Genomic DNA, 14,377 nt, shown 5'->3' on the forward strand with positions numbered 1-14,377 from the left:
TCATTTATATATATGTAGTCTATTTTGAAAGACTAGTTCTCAATTTAATATGTTAGCTTTGTTTTGTTACCTCTTGAAATTGGCTTTTCTGGAAATTATGTGTGCTGCAGTTTTATTAATGTGATTACACTTGTGTATTGATTAGTTCTTCTGTTTCAATTCTTAATATACATAATGGTGGGCATATTGCACATGAAAAATAGTTGTGTCATCTGAATTTTTATGTGAGGCTAAGAAGGAACTGCTGATTTATGTATAGCATTGTATAATAGTATTAGGTACAACATTAATATCAAATTTGTTATAGCATTATATACTAGTATTAGATACATATTAGTCTGCTTAAAAGGTTATTTTTGTAACAAGATTTAATGATGCCAACTTTTTAACTCCATATGGAGTTCATAATTGATGAATGATATGCAGGCAAAGTATTATGAATTGGCAAAAATAATGATGCAGATCACAAGAACTGAAGAGATGTTCAACACCATTATTGCAAAGGATCAGGTCAACCATTTATTATGATATGACTATCATCTCTAGTTACCATATCATTTTTTGAATCATTTTGCTACACCTAACCAACCAATTAGTCTTATTCTAATGATACACCTATTTCAAATGTAGACTTACGGTGAAGTCAGTAGGCCGTTTGTTGTTAGATGGAAGGACCAGCTAGAACGTCACTAGCATTTGGTAGACAAACATGGCAATATGCATGATGTTGTCTACAACAAAGATTTGGTCAGCCCAACCATTTTCCATGGATGGATAACACTAAGGACTTTCTATGGACTCAAGAAAGATCACCAAGTGACATTAACCCATTATGGTCAATGTTTCTTCTTGTTGACCATATTCAAAACTAGTAGTGATGCAAAAAAATTTCCAAAATGACACTCATTATACCATCAAGTGCCGAATTCAGTCACTTTCAAGGTGCTTCTGAATGAATTCAAGGTCACGTGCAGTAGCTTGGTAAGTTACTTAGCTATATACTTAATTAATTCAAAAGCACTTTCATCTGTCAATTTTTTTTATTACCTGATTTCTCACATTAAGTTATTGTTTATGTCAGGATGTTCCAAGTAGTATGTATTACTTTATGAAAGACAAAAGGTTCACCCATTTGATTATAGAAGACTGTGTTGAATGCCGCATTGTTTACAATGATTGACGAAAGACAACAAAAATTAGATTCGGGTGGAGAGCTTTTTTCAAAGCTCAAAGCTTCAAGCCTGACATGGAAATAGTCTTTGAATTTCCTGATGCAAATGTGAACTATGATTCATTTTTTAGCTTATATTAATTTTTACCTCATTTACTTGCTTTTAAATTTAATAAATAACAATATTGTATAGTATTATAACTGTATAGTCCACATGTATTGTAATTTTTATTTTTCAATTTACTCATGCGAACGCTCAGGTACTGAACTAGTTAGTCTCTAAATTTGGGGTATGTTTTTTTTAGTCCCTGAAATTTAAAAATATTTTTTTTAGTTCCTGAATTTTGGTAAATTACATTTTTAGTTCATGACATAATAAATTGGTATTTTATGGCAGAATTTTTTTAACACTTTGTGACATTTTTAAAATACAAGTTCAAGAGACTAAAAGTGTCAATTTATTAAGTCAAAAACTAAAATGAATAATTTGTCAAAATTCAAAGATAAAAATAATTTTAAATTTTAGAGACTAAAGAAAGCACTCATCTCAAATTCAAGGACTAAAAGAGTAGTTAATTCATTAGATAATTATTGTTTTTAAAGAACTAACATCTATCTAGTTCTTAAAAAATAAATTGTTTCAAAATCACATTTTTAGTTTAAACAAATTGGTCCATAATATATAAATTTTAATTATGCTGGATAAAACTGATAATAATCTTTGTCTGGTTATGCTTGGATTTTTTTTCTTTTTGAGTTGAAAATAGAAAAAAAAATCTGAAAGAAAATGAAATTAAATTTAAAAGAGATAATTTATTTGATATTTGTCAAATACTTTTTTGCATTCAATATTTTAAATAATTTAACTCTTTTAATTTCTCCCCTCAACACAAATAAATTTTTTTAACCTAATTTGTTAACCTAATTTTTTTAACCTAACTCTTTTTTGCATTCAATATTTTAAATAATTTAACTCTTTTATCCTCTGTTTTGAAGGGTGAGCTTGTATGATGAATGTCTTTTATCTCTCTGGATAATAATTATGGTAGTGCAAAAAGAAAATCAAAGATTTAATAAAGGTTTACCAAAACGAAAATTAAAGTTTTACCAGGTGTGCCAGGTGCTCACTTCATTCACCTTGACTTATTTATCTTGGTGGGACCAGGATCGTTTACAATAGCTAATGGATAAAAAAAGAAAAGCAAATTTATTTTTTTAACAGGCTGGATCATTGGAGAGTTGACAGGTGTCCTTCAAAAGGTTTTTAAGTTTATAGAGTGAAGTGTTCGCATTATCGCACAAGTGACAAAATTCCAAAAATAAAAGAGCGAACGAGAGAGTATTTGGCAACGTGGTTAACTTCATCTTTCTAGCTCACTCTTGTAATCACGACATCCCGGGTCAAATTTGATTTGTATTAAAATATGAAAAATGCATCCGAATTTGTTCCTTTCACACTTTGAGTGTGGTTCCAGCAAGGCACTATGTATGCTGTAATTCCACAAAAGAAAGGATTAAATATTGCAAAATTATTATTTATTAGATAACGATATCCCTGAAATCAAAAATCAAAAAGACTAAGTTGAACGACCAAGAAGCATAACAAAGATAGATCTCAAATCCAACATGAGCATTGACACCATCTTTGGTAAACCTTCCACGTTTCATTTCTTGGCAAACAAGTAATGCACAAGTATAAATACCACAAACCCACAAAGATCTAAACCATATATCTCAACAATCTCATTCTCAAATTAAAATTAATTTAAGCAAGCCAAACACTATATCAAGGGGAAAATGGCAGAGGCTAATGTAGTGCTGTTGGATTTCTGGCCAAGCTCTTATGGAATGAGAGTGAAAATCGCTTTGGCAGAGAAGGGAATCTCATATGAGTGCAAGCAAGAAGACTTGGAAGCTAGAAGCTCTCTGCTTTTAGAGATGAACCCGGTTCACAAAATGATACCAGTTTTGATTCATAATGGAAAACCCATCTGCGAATCACTCAACATTGTTCAGTACATTGATGAGACATGGAACCACAAACCTTCTTCTCTCCTTCCATCTGATCCTTACAAACGATCCCAAGCCAGGTTTTGGGGCGATTACATTGACAAAAATGTAAGTTATATACATTACTTTTACATTACAGCAATTCAATTTGACCACATACAACTATATAACTTAGTTTATTCAGTTTCACTATGGTGAAAGTTGTTTCCACTAATATAAGGTTGTTTCCACTTAATTACATTGTTTTGATCATATCACTAGTAAATATGAAATTTACATTAATACCCTCTGAGGTTGAAGATTGAATATTTGTAGGTGGTCCAATAATGTCCCAATAACAGCAACCTAATGAGTTGAACAACAATCATTATAATAAACTTTGATGTTATATTAGAATTTGGGTTTTGGAAAACTCCACTCTCAAACTTTAAGATGATATCATAGTATAAATTATCTATATACAGCTGCTTGGTTAGTTATTTTTATGAAAATAGTGTTATTTAGTATGGTTGCATACACATTAACTACTGATAATATTAAGGACATGATAAGGGGATAGATGTTTAATGCCTAGTTGATTGTAGTTCTGCTTCTTAATTTGTTTTTCAAATTGTCATAAAGTTGATTTTAAGAAGAGTAAAAAAATTTAAGTGATTGTGTTTGATGTAGGTATACAATGCTGTGAAGAGGGTATGGACAGGGAAGGGTAAAGAACAAGAAGAGTTCAAGAAACAATTTATACAATGCTTGAAGACCTTGGAATATGAACTTGGAGACAAGCCATATTTTGGTGGTGAGGACTTTGGGTATGTGGATGTGGCTCTTGTTCCCTTCACTAGCTGGTTTTACACGGTTGAGACTTGTGGGAAACTAAGCATTGAGAAAGAGTGTCCCAAACTCATGGCTTGGGCCAAGAGGTGCATGGAAAAAGAGAGTGTGGCCACGTCACTCCCTCACCCTCACCAGATCTATGCCTTTGCAATGCAATATAAACAGAGACATGGACTTGAGTAGATATAGATGTTGCTGCTGAATGCATGAGAACTCGTGTGGGGAAACAAATTCTGTCTTTAGGGAATAATAATGCATGAAATTAAAGTAATAAGTAATAATATAAGTGTTTGTGTGTATATTTTTTTTTTCCAAGATGTAACATCGTGAATAAACATGCTTCGAAATCAAATAATAAATCTTTCTTGTTCTTTGTTGATTCAACTGCAAAAAGATAAGACTCAACTACCACCCCATTTTGGACTGAATTTTGGGTGATAGGAACACATAAATACGAAGAAATAAAAATAAAAGAGAGAAAATAATAGATGTAATAAATAATGTAATAAAAAGAATTAAAAAATGAAATAGAAAGTAAAATACGTGTATATTTAAAATAACCCTTAAAACATCCTCTCTTGTTACTCCAGATTGAATGTGGATTTTTTAATTTAAGATTTACTTCTTCTGTTTTTTACTTTTTTAAGATTTACTATGGTACGTATGTAATGTTATAATATGAAACTAAACTATTTTTAATGTTTTCATTACTCACATAGCAATCTTTAAAATTATAAAATGTGTATCACACCTATAATATAATTTAATTTGATTAGATTTCAGTCATCAATGTTGATTTTATTCTTCATAAGTTTTAAAAAAATTTAAAATACTTTTTAGGCTTAAATGTAATTTTGGTCCATCTATTTTTTAAAATTCGTAATTTTGATCTCAAATAAAAACATTTAATCCCCTATTTTTTAAAATCCGTAATTTTAGTCTCTTTTTTAAAATAAAGACATTTAGTCTCATACTTTTGTAAAATCTACAATATTGATCTTTCCTTCACTAAAATAAAGCATAGAATGTTATATTAAGAGATTAACATTGACTAGATTAAACAAATTATCTTATGTCACATCATTAAATTTGGGTCACATCAAATTAATTTATTATCAATCAACATTTTTTGAATTTGATGGAAGAAGCAAAATGGTGGATTTTACAAAACTGAAGGACTAAATATCTCTATTTTAAAATTTAGGGACTAAAATTATGGAATTTAAAAAATGGAAGGATGAAATGTCTATATTTTAAAATAGAGAACTAAAATTGTATATTTTTTAAAATAGAGGACCAAAATTGTATGTTTTAAAAAATAGGGGACCAAAATTACATTTATGCCTAATTTTTTATTACAATATCACATCATACATAACCTTCAAATGATTACTAACATGATACGATTAAAATCACAATATATTCTTTTTTTATTTGTAAGAATTGAATACGGTATAAGAAGATTTACAACACTCACATAAACTGCTTAACGAACCTAGTTAGACTCCATTTGTAAAAGCATGATATATTACTACCGAATAGTAATATAAATTATTTTTTAAAATTATAAAAAGTAAAATTAACAAAAAACATTTTAAATAATTAAAATTAATTGAAATTATATTAATAAAAAATATCTCTTAAAAAACTAAAATTTAAGATAATAAAATACACTTAAATCAGCTTAATTACTTTTTGTGTTTTTTTTTTCAAAAATATGTTTTTTAATTTATTAATATATTAAATTTTTTAATAGTAAATATTTTTTATTTATAAAAAGTATACAAATTAAATAATTTGTATGAGTTATATCAAAATTAATTGTCATAAAATTTATTATTTAAATTTACATGTGCATTAAATATACATTAGAAAGTTTAGTGTTATGTATAACAACATTATTTATTTTATAACATAAGACTATTAGCTTAGTTGGTTAGAGTGTTGTGCTGATAACATGAAAGTCATAGGTGTAATTCTTGCTTGAGCCTATTAGCTCATACGGATCAGCTGATCCGTGGACTTCATACAGATCAGCTGATCCGTTTCCGTATGAGGTTTATGGATCAATTGATCCGTATGTTTATACAAAAGGGCAAAATGGGAAATTTGCAAAATTTCTGGGTGTACCATTAATTTTGCTGGGTGTGCATAGCAGTGTCCAAACACGCATTACACAGAATAAGCCCATGAGATACGGTGCAAGTAAAAAACCCTAAAAAGCTCCCTCCTTTTATAAATAGCGTCTCAATCTAGTCATAAACCTCGTCGCTCGGGTTAGCATCATAGTAGCCTCAGGGTTAGGATCGTTTCATCTACGATGTTTGTTCTCCTAGGGTTATCGTGTTTGTTTCCCATAGCAGCTCCAATTTCTTAGTTTTGTGAATTAGCGTCTTTCTCTTTTCCGTGGTTAATTCATCAATGTTATTTGTCATGTATTCAATTGAATCCGTGCACAATAAGCCGATGCTCTGGATAACATAATGAAGGCAGCATGGTTGTGTGCTCGGAAATTGAAATATTAGGTCAATATGTCTGCTCTCTTTGATGAACTTAATGATAAGAGGGCCTGGTTGCGACCTACATTTTTTCCTTGTTTCCTTTCAAATTTTCTTTAATCCCTGTTTTTTCAAAGTGATGGAGATCTGGTTTCATCGGTGTCTGAAATTTCTGTTCAATTTGTTTCGATATTTTTTTGCCATTCACGAGACATTGAAATGGGAAGCAGATGCAAAATCGCTGACTTGTTTATCCACATTCATATATAATAATATCTGAGGAAATAATTTTGTATCTATGTTAAATTTCAGTTTTGTTTTAATTAATCTCTAAATTACCTTTGTAAATAAATACGCTTAACTGTACTTTTAATTTCTTGAGTGTAGAAATTGTGCAATTTTGGTTTCCTGATTCAAATTTGTAAGTAGGATGTTTAATTATTATAATTGTGTAATTTTGGTCGCTTCCCAAGTCTATTTTAAATATTTAAAAACGTTTTTTAATTATGACATTGAACTAGAGATGATGATGTTGCTGCTAATGCTGACATTCAAAAAAAATTTTAAGTCTATTATCATGTCATTATTTAGTTCACACAAACAAATTTTGTTAACAGAAGACTGACGGAATGGTGAAAGTCATTTGTGCAAAAGAAATATGGGACCAAAATCATCAAAACTAAAAGTAATTAAGCCAAACAATTATTTTAAACATTATTTTTATAGTTATTTGTAAGGGTGTTAAAATGAGTCACTTTGGTCCGCAATGATTCAAATATTAATCCTATTTCAATAATTATATAATTGAAAATAAAAAAGTCAATGGATTTTTAATTTTATCAATCATGATAAATTTTTTTTATCAACTATCAACAAATGTTAATCTTATATAGATTGTCTTGATAATTTGGTATTTTATAAAAAAAATGTTATTATTAATATAATACATGAATGTAATATACAATATTTTATTTAAATTGCAAACGAACTTTGTTGGTCAAGAGAAATAAGCATGACACTGAAAAAATATAATATTTTTTACACATGTCACTTCCTCAACCATCTAACACAAAAACACCAATTACAATCCATACTGGTTCTGGGGAAATCGTTGTGGTAACCAAAGGAGACCAAAAAACCGGTTCATTTGCAATTGGGGAAACCAAAAGAGAAAATAGCAGAACATAACCTGTAGGAACACAAGATTTCTCATTTCTCTGTTTTCAGATGAATCTGTTCACTATTCCTGAGTCCCTGGGTGGCGTTTTGAAAATACAAGTCGATTAACATGTTTTTGCTTACAATCTTCTTTATGATTAACATGTTTTTGCTTACAATCTTCTTTATGTTTCCCATGTTTGACAAGTGTTTATTGTCAGTTGCTATGAGGGAGTTTCACATGCGAGCAAATAATGGTAATCTTGTATGTAATATGTTTCAGATTTCTATGTTACTTTGTCTAGGAGTGGGATTTTTTTTTTTGAATGCTTCTCCTTCTTATTATTTATCTTTCCCCTAAACAAGCTCTAACCCTAAACTTCCTAGAATGAATTCGTCCATTGTTCCCAAGTCCTTGAGTGGCATTTTGAAAATAAAAATTGATTAACATGTTTTTGCTTACGATCCTTTTTATGTTTCCTTCAAAACACACAATGAAATAAAAATGATCTATTTTACATTTAAAATATATAAAATGATAAATGAAGAAAAATAGATTTATGTATCCGAATGCATGTTATTGAAACATAAAAAATTTCTTTGATAATGTGAAGATTACACATGTATCCACACTAATATCTATTTGACAACGTTGATAGGTGGAACAATAATCAATAATTGATGTTACGAGAGAATGAGGAGAGAATAAATGTGTAATAATATCTTCATAGAGGGAGAAAATCAAAAGGATATATAATATTACATATTATTAATTTTTATCATAACAATCAAAATTTTGGTACAATCCTATAAATTATATGCTACAATATATCTCTATATATTGTAATTATATAATATAATAATAATCATGAAAATAAATCATCAATCAAAATTGAAACATATCAATACCAACAATGAACTATAAATCAATTTAAATATCTCCCTAAATATTTAATAAATATTCACGAAAAAGAAACGTGGGATATTAATTTTAGAATTTCTGAACATTTAAACAAATATATCACAATGTATAAACATATACTTTGTGAACAACTTCACAATATGTTACATTTAATAAAGATTACTTTAACATCTTATAATTCACATATTTAATCTATGTTTGTATAACCTTGAATATGTGAAAAAAAATGAGTCTACTATTATATATCCATTATATAATAAAGAAATATATATCTCAATACATCACATGTACACCAAATTCAATATCACATGGTGATCAAGTTATATTATTTTTACTTTCATTGCAATCACCATATATTATACAAGATATAATATGATAATGATAATCTAAAGTATATATTAGAATCTTGATTCACATGTTAAATATACAAAATTCATTAAGCATAATCCAACAATTGAATATAGGTTTTAAACTTAATAAATCAAGTTAAAGATATTTCAGCAAACTTATATCACAATATATGCATTTATGATTTCAATTTCAGAAAACAATTCTGCAACAATTGTTGTACAATTTAATAAAACACATTTTTGATTATTCACAATGAAGTCAATGAAAGGTTTTGTAACAAAGAAAGAGCAGACAAGACACACAGTGCTTTATTTTTGGATCAAATTGTCTCCCTAAAAACAAGAGATATCACATATCTATTAATCTAATATGGTGATTATGTATCTCAGCATGTTTAGATTCAATAAAACACATATTTTTCACAACTATTGCAATATGTTTGATGACACCGATCAAAAACATGTTTACTTTTAAAAGAAAAACACATTTCATAATATAATTTTAAACACAAAGGAACATGGCTCTAATACCAATTGAAAGAAAAAAAAAGTGTTTAAAACACATGATGGAATAAAAAGGATCTATTTTGCAGCCTAGGGTTGTGTTTATAGCATGCCGAACAAACTAGATTTGTGATAAAATAGAATCCACTATCTTATCTTTTAAGTCATTTAAAATATTGTTTCTTGTTATTTTCTTGTTGTTAACCATTTAACAACTTGAAATTAGAAATAATAATTGACCAAGTCCGACTTTTTGTAACAACTTTTCAAACCAAATTCCAAACATAATCCTCTAATTTTCTTTCACCAAATATTTCAAATTATTTATATTATTTATATTTTCAGTGCTAGCAAAAAATATAATAATATTCCACTTAGGAAATTAATTAATCATTTGGTCATATTAAATTCTCTAATTTAATTGAACATCAAATATTAAAATAATTTCCTTAACAGAGATTAGAACACTCGTGTGTGACCCTGTAGGTTCAATACTAAATCGGTAATATATTAATCAAATTAATATATTAATCAAGATAGACATCTAACAACACTCCTTAACATTCATATAGCACGAAATAGTGTTTTACTTTCAAGAATCGTCAAAAGAATAGTATAATAATTTACTTCATCTGTACAAGTGTTCTAAAGCATTAGATGTCCGAAAAACATAACAAATAACCTGTTAATTACTATGATAATCTCATGTTAAAGAAAACTATTAAACCTCTTGAAAATTTTCTATTGACAGTTTATGATAAATTTAACCATTAGAAAATTTCAATTGAGTTAGTTCAATGATCACATTCACATGTGACTCATCTATATATATAAAATTAATAAATGATATCTACTAATATTTATCCAATAAATACTATCACATATATATTAATCTATCCAAATTATTGATGTCCTATTTACAAGAATTCTATGATCAAGAACAATTTAGATTAAAATTATAAATGACTTGTTTCTCATTATCGTAATCTCTATAATGATAACAAATCTCTAATTTTAATTGAGGACTTGTCAAATTAACAATTTAATAAAATAAAGAACAATTATTTACTAAAATTAATAACATGATAGATTGGATTTTGAACATACATATTTATCCTCAACAGTTGTTGCATACGAGAAAGTTTCACATGCGAGAAAATAATGATAATCTTTTATATAATATGTTTCAAATTTCTCTTACTTTATCTTGGAGTAAGAAACAATGTATTTATTTTTTGTTTTGAATAGTTTTGATTTTTCATCTCCATAGTTGGATTTTACTAACTTAAAAGTTTTGGCTGAGTTATCGAACAGGTTTTTTGGCTGTTGCATTTTCCTGTTTTTGTTAATCTTCAACTAGGTATATCTTTCTGGAATTTTTTATCTCTGTACTATAGACTTCTTTATTATATATGTGATTTTTATCTCTGTTAATGATTTTTTGTTGTTGTTGTGGTTTGGTAGGGTAAGGAATTGCATGAGGAGGTTTCATGGCCAAGCAAAGTTAAGTTAGTCTTCGTCAAAATCTATTGAGTTGCTTCATGCTATTTTCTAGCTATCATATTCTGTTGTTATATTTTCCAAGTAAAGTTAAGTTAGTCTTCCTCAAAATCTATTGAGTTGCTTCATGCTATTTTCCGGATATCATATTCTGATGTTATATTTAAAAAACTCATTGATAGGCAAACTTTTGGCTTGCTTCATCATTTCCCCCCATCATATTCTGATGATATTTTCAATTCATCATTCATAATTTGTATATAAATACTCATTGTGAAAATGTCATTGATGCAGGACCTACCATCTAAACTTGCCAAGTTTGTCAGAAGATTTAGAAGAACAACCTTGACTGTTCCTGCCTTATTAAGGGTTAAATGTAAACTGTTGTTTTGGAATGAGACTAAAAGAACCACGAAGAAATGCCAAAGGATGGAAGCAATTTTGTCAATAACATGGCTTTGAGGAGGGTGATGAAATTGCATGTCTTCGAGTTTGAAGATCCTAACAGGAACTATTGTCATGTTTACAACGCACGGAATTAGAGCACTTGAACAACTGCTACAACGTGCAAGTTAGAATCAGTTTGGTTAATTACTTATCCATATATTTCCTAATTTGGTCATTTATGTATACAACATTGATAGAATTTCTTTTGCTGCTACAACGTGCAGGTTAGTAGTCAAACAATATTTTGGATAAAACTTGCAGGAACTTCAGTGCACCTACAAAAGCCCAACAATAGTCACAGGATAAGTTTGTTGCTGTTGTTAAAAAAGGAAAAACCACAAGATTTGGAAATGCTTGAAATAAAGGAGCAAATTCAAATGTCCCCTAAATATTGTTATGAATTCTTTTTATCAAAAGCTATTTGTTTTCGATGGAGTATATGAGCTGCAGCAAGTTCAATTTGAGACTAATTGTAAATACTTAATTATGTTGGAAGAAATGCAAAGTAGTTATTTTCCTATTATTACTATTAAATTGTATGTAGGTATGATTTATCCTCTCTTCATGGGTGACAATTTGTGTACTTAAGCAACAATGAACACTAAATTTAAAATAAAAGTCATGATATTTATTTTACCTGAGATTATTTGTATCTTAAAGTCATAATAGGCTTTGATTAATCTAAGGACACTAAAACCATTTCATGAATCAACCAACTCAGAGTATCTATATTTTTAATATATAAAATTCAAGCTAAAACATAAATTTTAAAGATATTAAATGGTAAGATTACATATTACTTAGATAATTTATACTCTTTTCCATTATATGTGTTAAAACAGAAGAAGCCCAATACCTTCTTGGCTCAATTTGTACCTCATTCTTTAGCATATTCCTGATTCATTTTCCTCTGTTATGTTTGTTGTATATATTAGTAGGTTCTAGAATACATTAGCTGTAATTTTTTGTTGTCCTTGCTGGTGCTTATCCAAAAAGGATTTTATCTTGTATATATTACCCTCGTTAAGATATTCAACACAACAGATAATATTTCATCATATTTTTGTCCTGCATATTTATCTTTTTCTCTTTTATGGTATCAGAGCTCCCACCTGGAGCTCTGCTGATATTCCTTTCTTGCAACCATGACAGACAACCCTGAATCACAGCCCCCTCGCAGTGACCACTGTTCGGTCGCGGCAAGTGCACCAAATCGCACAAGTAGTATAAAACGGTAAGAACCGAGTATCGAACTCTCGGGGAACTTGTGTTACTTGATAAAACTACTTCAGTGAATAGGTGTCTGGTATGAAAAGAGATGTGTTGACTATGAACAGTTATGTAAATTAACTACTAAAAGGAAAATCACGTGAGAAATTATGTGTAAAGACAAGCATACAACACGTTGGTCTTCCTAATAGGTGCCTAATGTTAAAAGGATATTCTCTACCTAACAATGCTCATGTGTTCTATGATATCTCCTGAAATGCTAAACCCCGATTCCTCATGATAGTCTAGCCTAATCCTGATCAAGCATCGTCCGCAAATTCCTCTTGTTGGACTAAACTCGGTCAGGACCGCATTAAGACAAATATATAACAACTAGGTTATCGTACCCCAATCCCTCGTGATAATACGATAAACTTGCCTCGTCCTATCAAGTTCTAAGAATCAAACCAGTTTCCACTGTTGAATGATCCTAACAACACATGCATCTACGTGATCAAGGCAAAAGCATGGTAGAATGAAGTTCTGATAGCACAATGAACACACAAAACATCATTAAATAGATATACAGGTATTTACATCAAGTACCTACAAGGAAGAACCAACAGAGGATTTAGCTTTCCATAACTGGGAAGCTTCCTTTACAACAAAGAGAAGAGAAAGATGAAGGATTAAAGAAATACAAGTAGTGGGGATGTCTCCTCCACCTCTAGGACCTCACAATCACTCACAATCTCATCTCAAGCTCTTAGGACGACTTCCTCTTCAAGCTCCGGTCTCTGCGGATCTTCACACAACAAAATCTCTCAAACTCTCTGGAACTTGGACCTTTCTCTCTAGAAATCTCTAGACATGCAGAAGCTTCAAGAAAAGGCCAAACTCCCTTCCAGAATTTGATTTCAGGCTTAAATGGGTGGCTTTGTTCGTGCTTGCGCGCTTAGCGCAACTCTGAATCACTTAGCGCGCATTAGTGAATTTCGGCTTAGCGCATGCTTTTCTCGCTCAACAGATGGACTGAAGCGGTGCCTTAGTGGGATGACCCTTTGCTCAGCGAGCATGCACATCTCATCCTTCTTTCAGATTCTTCCTCGCGCTTAGCCGAGGAATGTTGCGCTCAGCGGATGGCTCGCTAAGCCAGCAGATTGGCTTAGCGAGAGGGTGAAAATCAACAGTTCACAAACTTGCCTAATTAACCTGAAATTGAGAGAAAATGATTATTAAACACACAAAATGGAAGTACTAAGTATTTATTACCTATCTTTAACAAAAAGTAATTACAACACTACAAAATAACCATAAATTGGAGGAGTTTGATACAATTTACACAAGTTTTATACATAAAAGTTAGTTGTATTCATCGACTAATAACCACGTCTTAAACCCACCTCCTTTTAATCCTTTTAATGATCCTAGCCAAAATCCCTCTAGCCCTCTCTACATACATCCTAATGAGAACCCTTCGTCTATTTTAGTCTCATCTGTCCTTTTTGGTGGTAACTACCACTCTTGGTCTCGTTCATTCCGCATGGCACTCACCTCCAAAAACAAAATCGGGTTCCTCACTGGTGCTATCCCTATTCCTACTCCTAACGATCCCACTTATTCTTCATGGGAGCGTTGCAACACCTTATTAATGTCCTGGCTCATAAATTTCGTTTCACCTTCGATTGCACAAAGTATTATTTATTTGGACTGAGCTATTGATGTTTGGAATGATTTGCGAGAACGCTTTTCTCAAAGCGATCTTCTGTGTATTGCA

At 30.1% G+C, this 14,377-nt stretch overlaps 1 protein-coding gene and 1 non-coding gene across 2 annotated transcripts; both read left to right on the forward strand.

The window, feature by feature from the left end:
• Nucleotides 1-2,880: 2,880 nt before the first annotated feature.
• On the forward strand, nucleotides 2,881-4,391 carry LOC114374838 (probable glutathione S-transferase parA). The gene is made up of 2 exons (XM_028332543.1): nucleotides 2,881-3,289; nucleotides 3,851-4,391. The coding sequence occupies exons 1-2, from the start codon at nucleotides 2,969-2,971 to the stop codon at nucleotides 4,193-4,195; spliced, it is 666 nt and encodes a 221-aa protein (XP_028188344.1). The 5' UTR covers nucleotides 2,881-2,968; the 3' UTR covers nucleotides 4,196-4,391.
• A 2,102-nt stretch (nucleotides 4,392-6,493) lies between these two features.
• On the forward strand, nucleotides 6,494-6,600 carry LOC114377742. The gene has a single exon (XR_003659179.1). It is a non-coding gene; the product is annotated as a small nucleolar RNA snoR100 (small nucleolar RNA).
• Nucleotides 6,601-14,377: the final 7,777 nt, after the last annotated feature.

This window comes from Glycine soja, chromosome 11 (genome assembly GCF_004193775.1).
Source record: "Glycine soja cultivar W05 chromosome 11, ASM419377v2, whole genome shotgun sequence".
Classification (NCBI taxonomy): Eukaryota; Viridiplantae; Streptophyta; class Magnoliopsida; order Fabales; family Fabaceae; genus Glycine; species Glycine soja.

Bases quoted from the DNA above. Each gene is read 5' to 3' on its own strand.
- LOC114374838 (XM_028332543.1), top strand. From the start codon at position 2,969: ATGGCAGAGGCTAATGTAGTGCTGTTGGATTTCTGGCCAAGCTCTTAT. The intron at 3,290-3,850 runs GTAAGTTATATA...TGTTTGATGTAG, and splicing joins GCGATTACATTGACAAAAAT to GTATACAATGCTGTGAAGAG.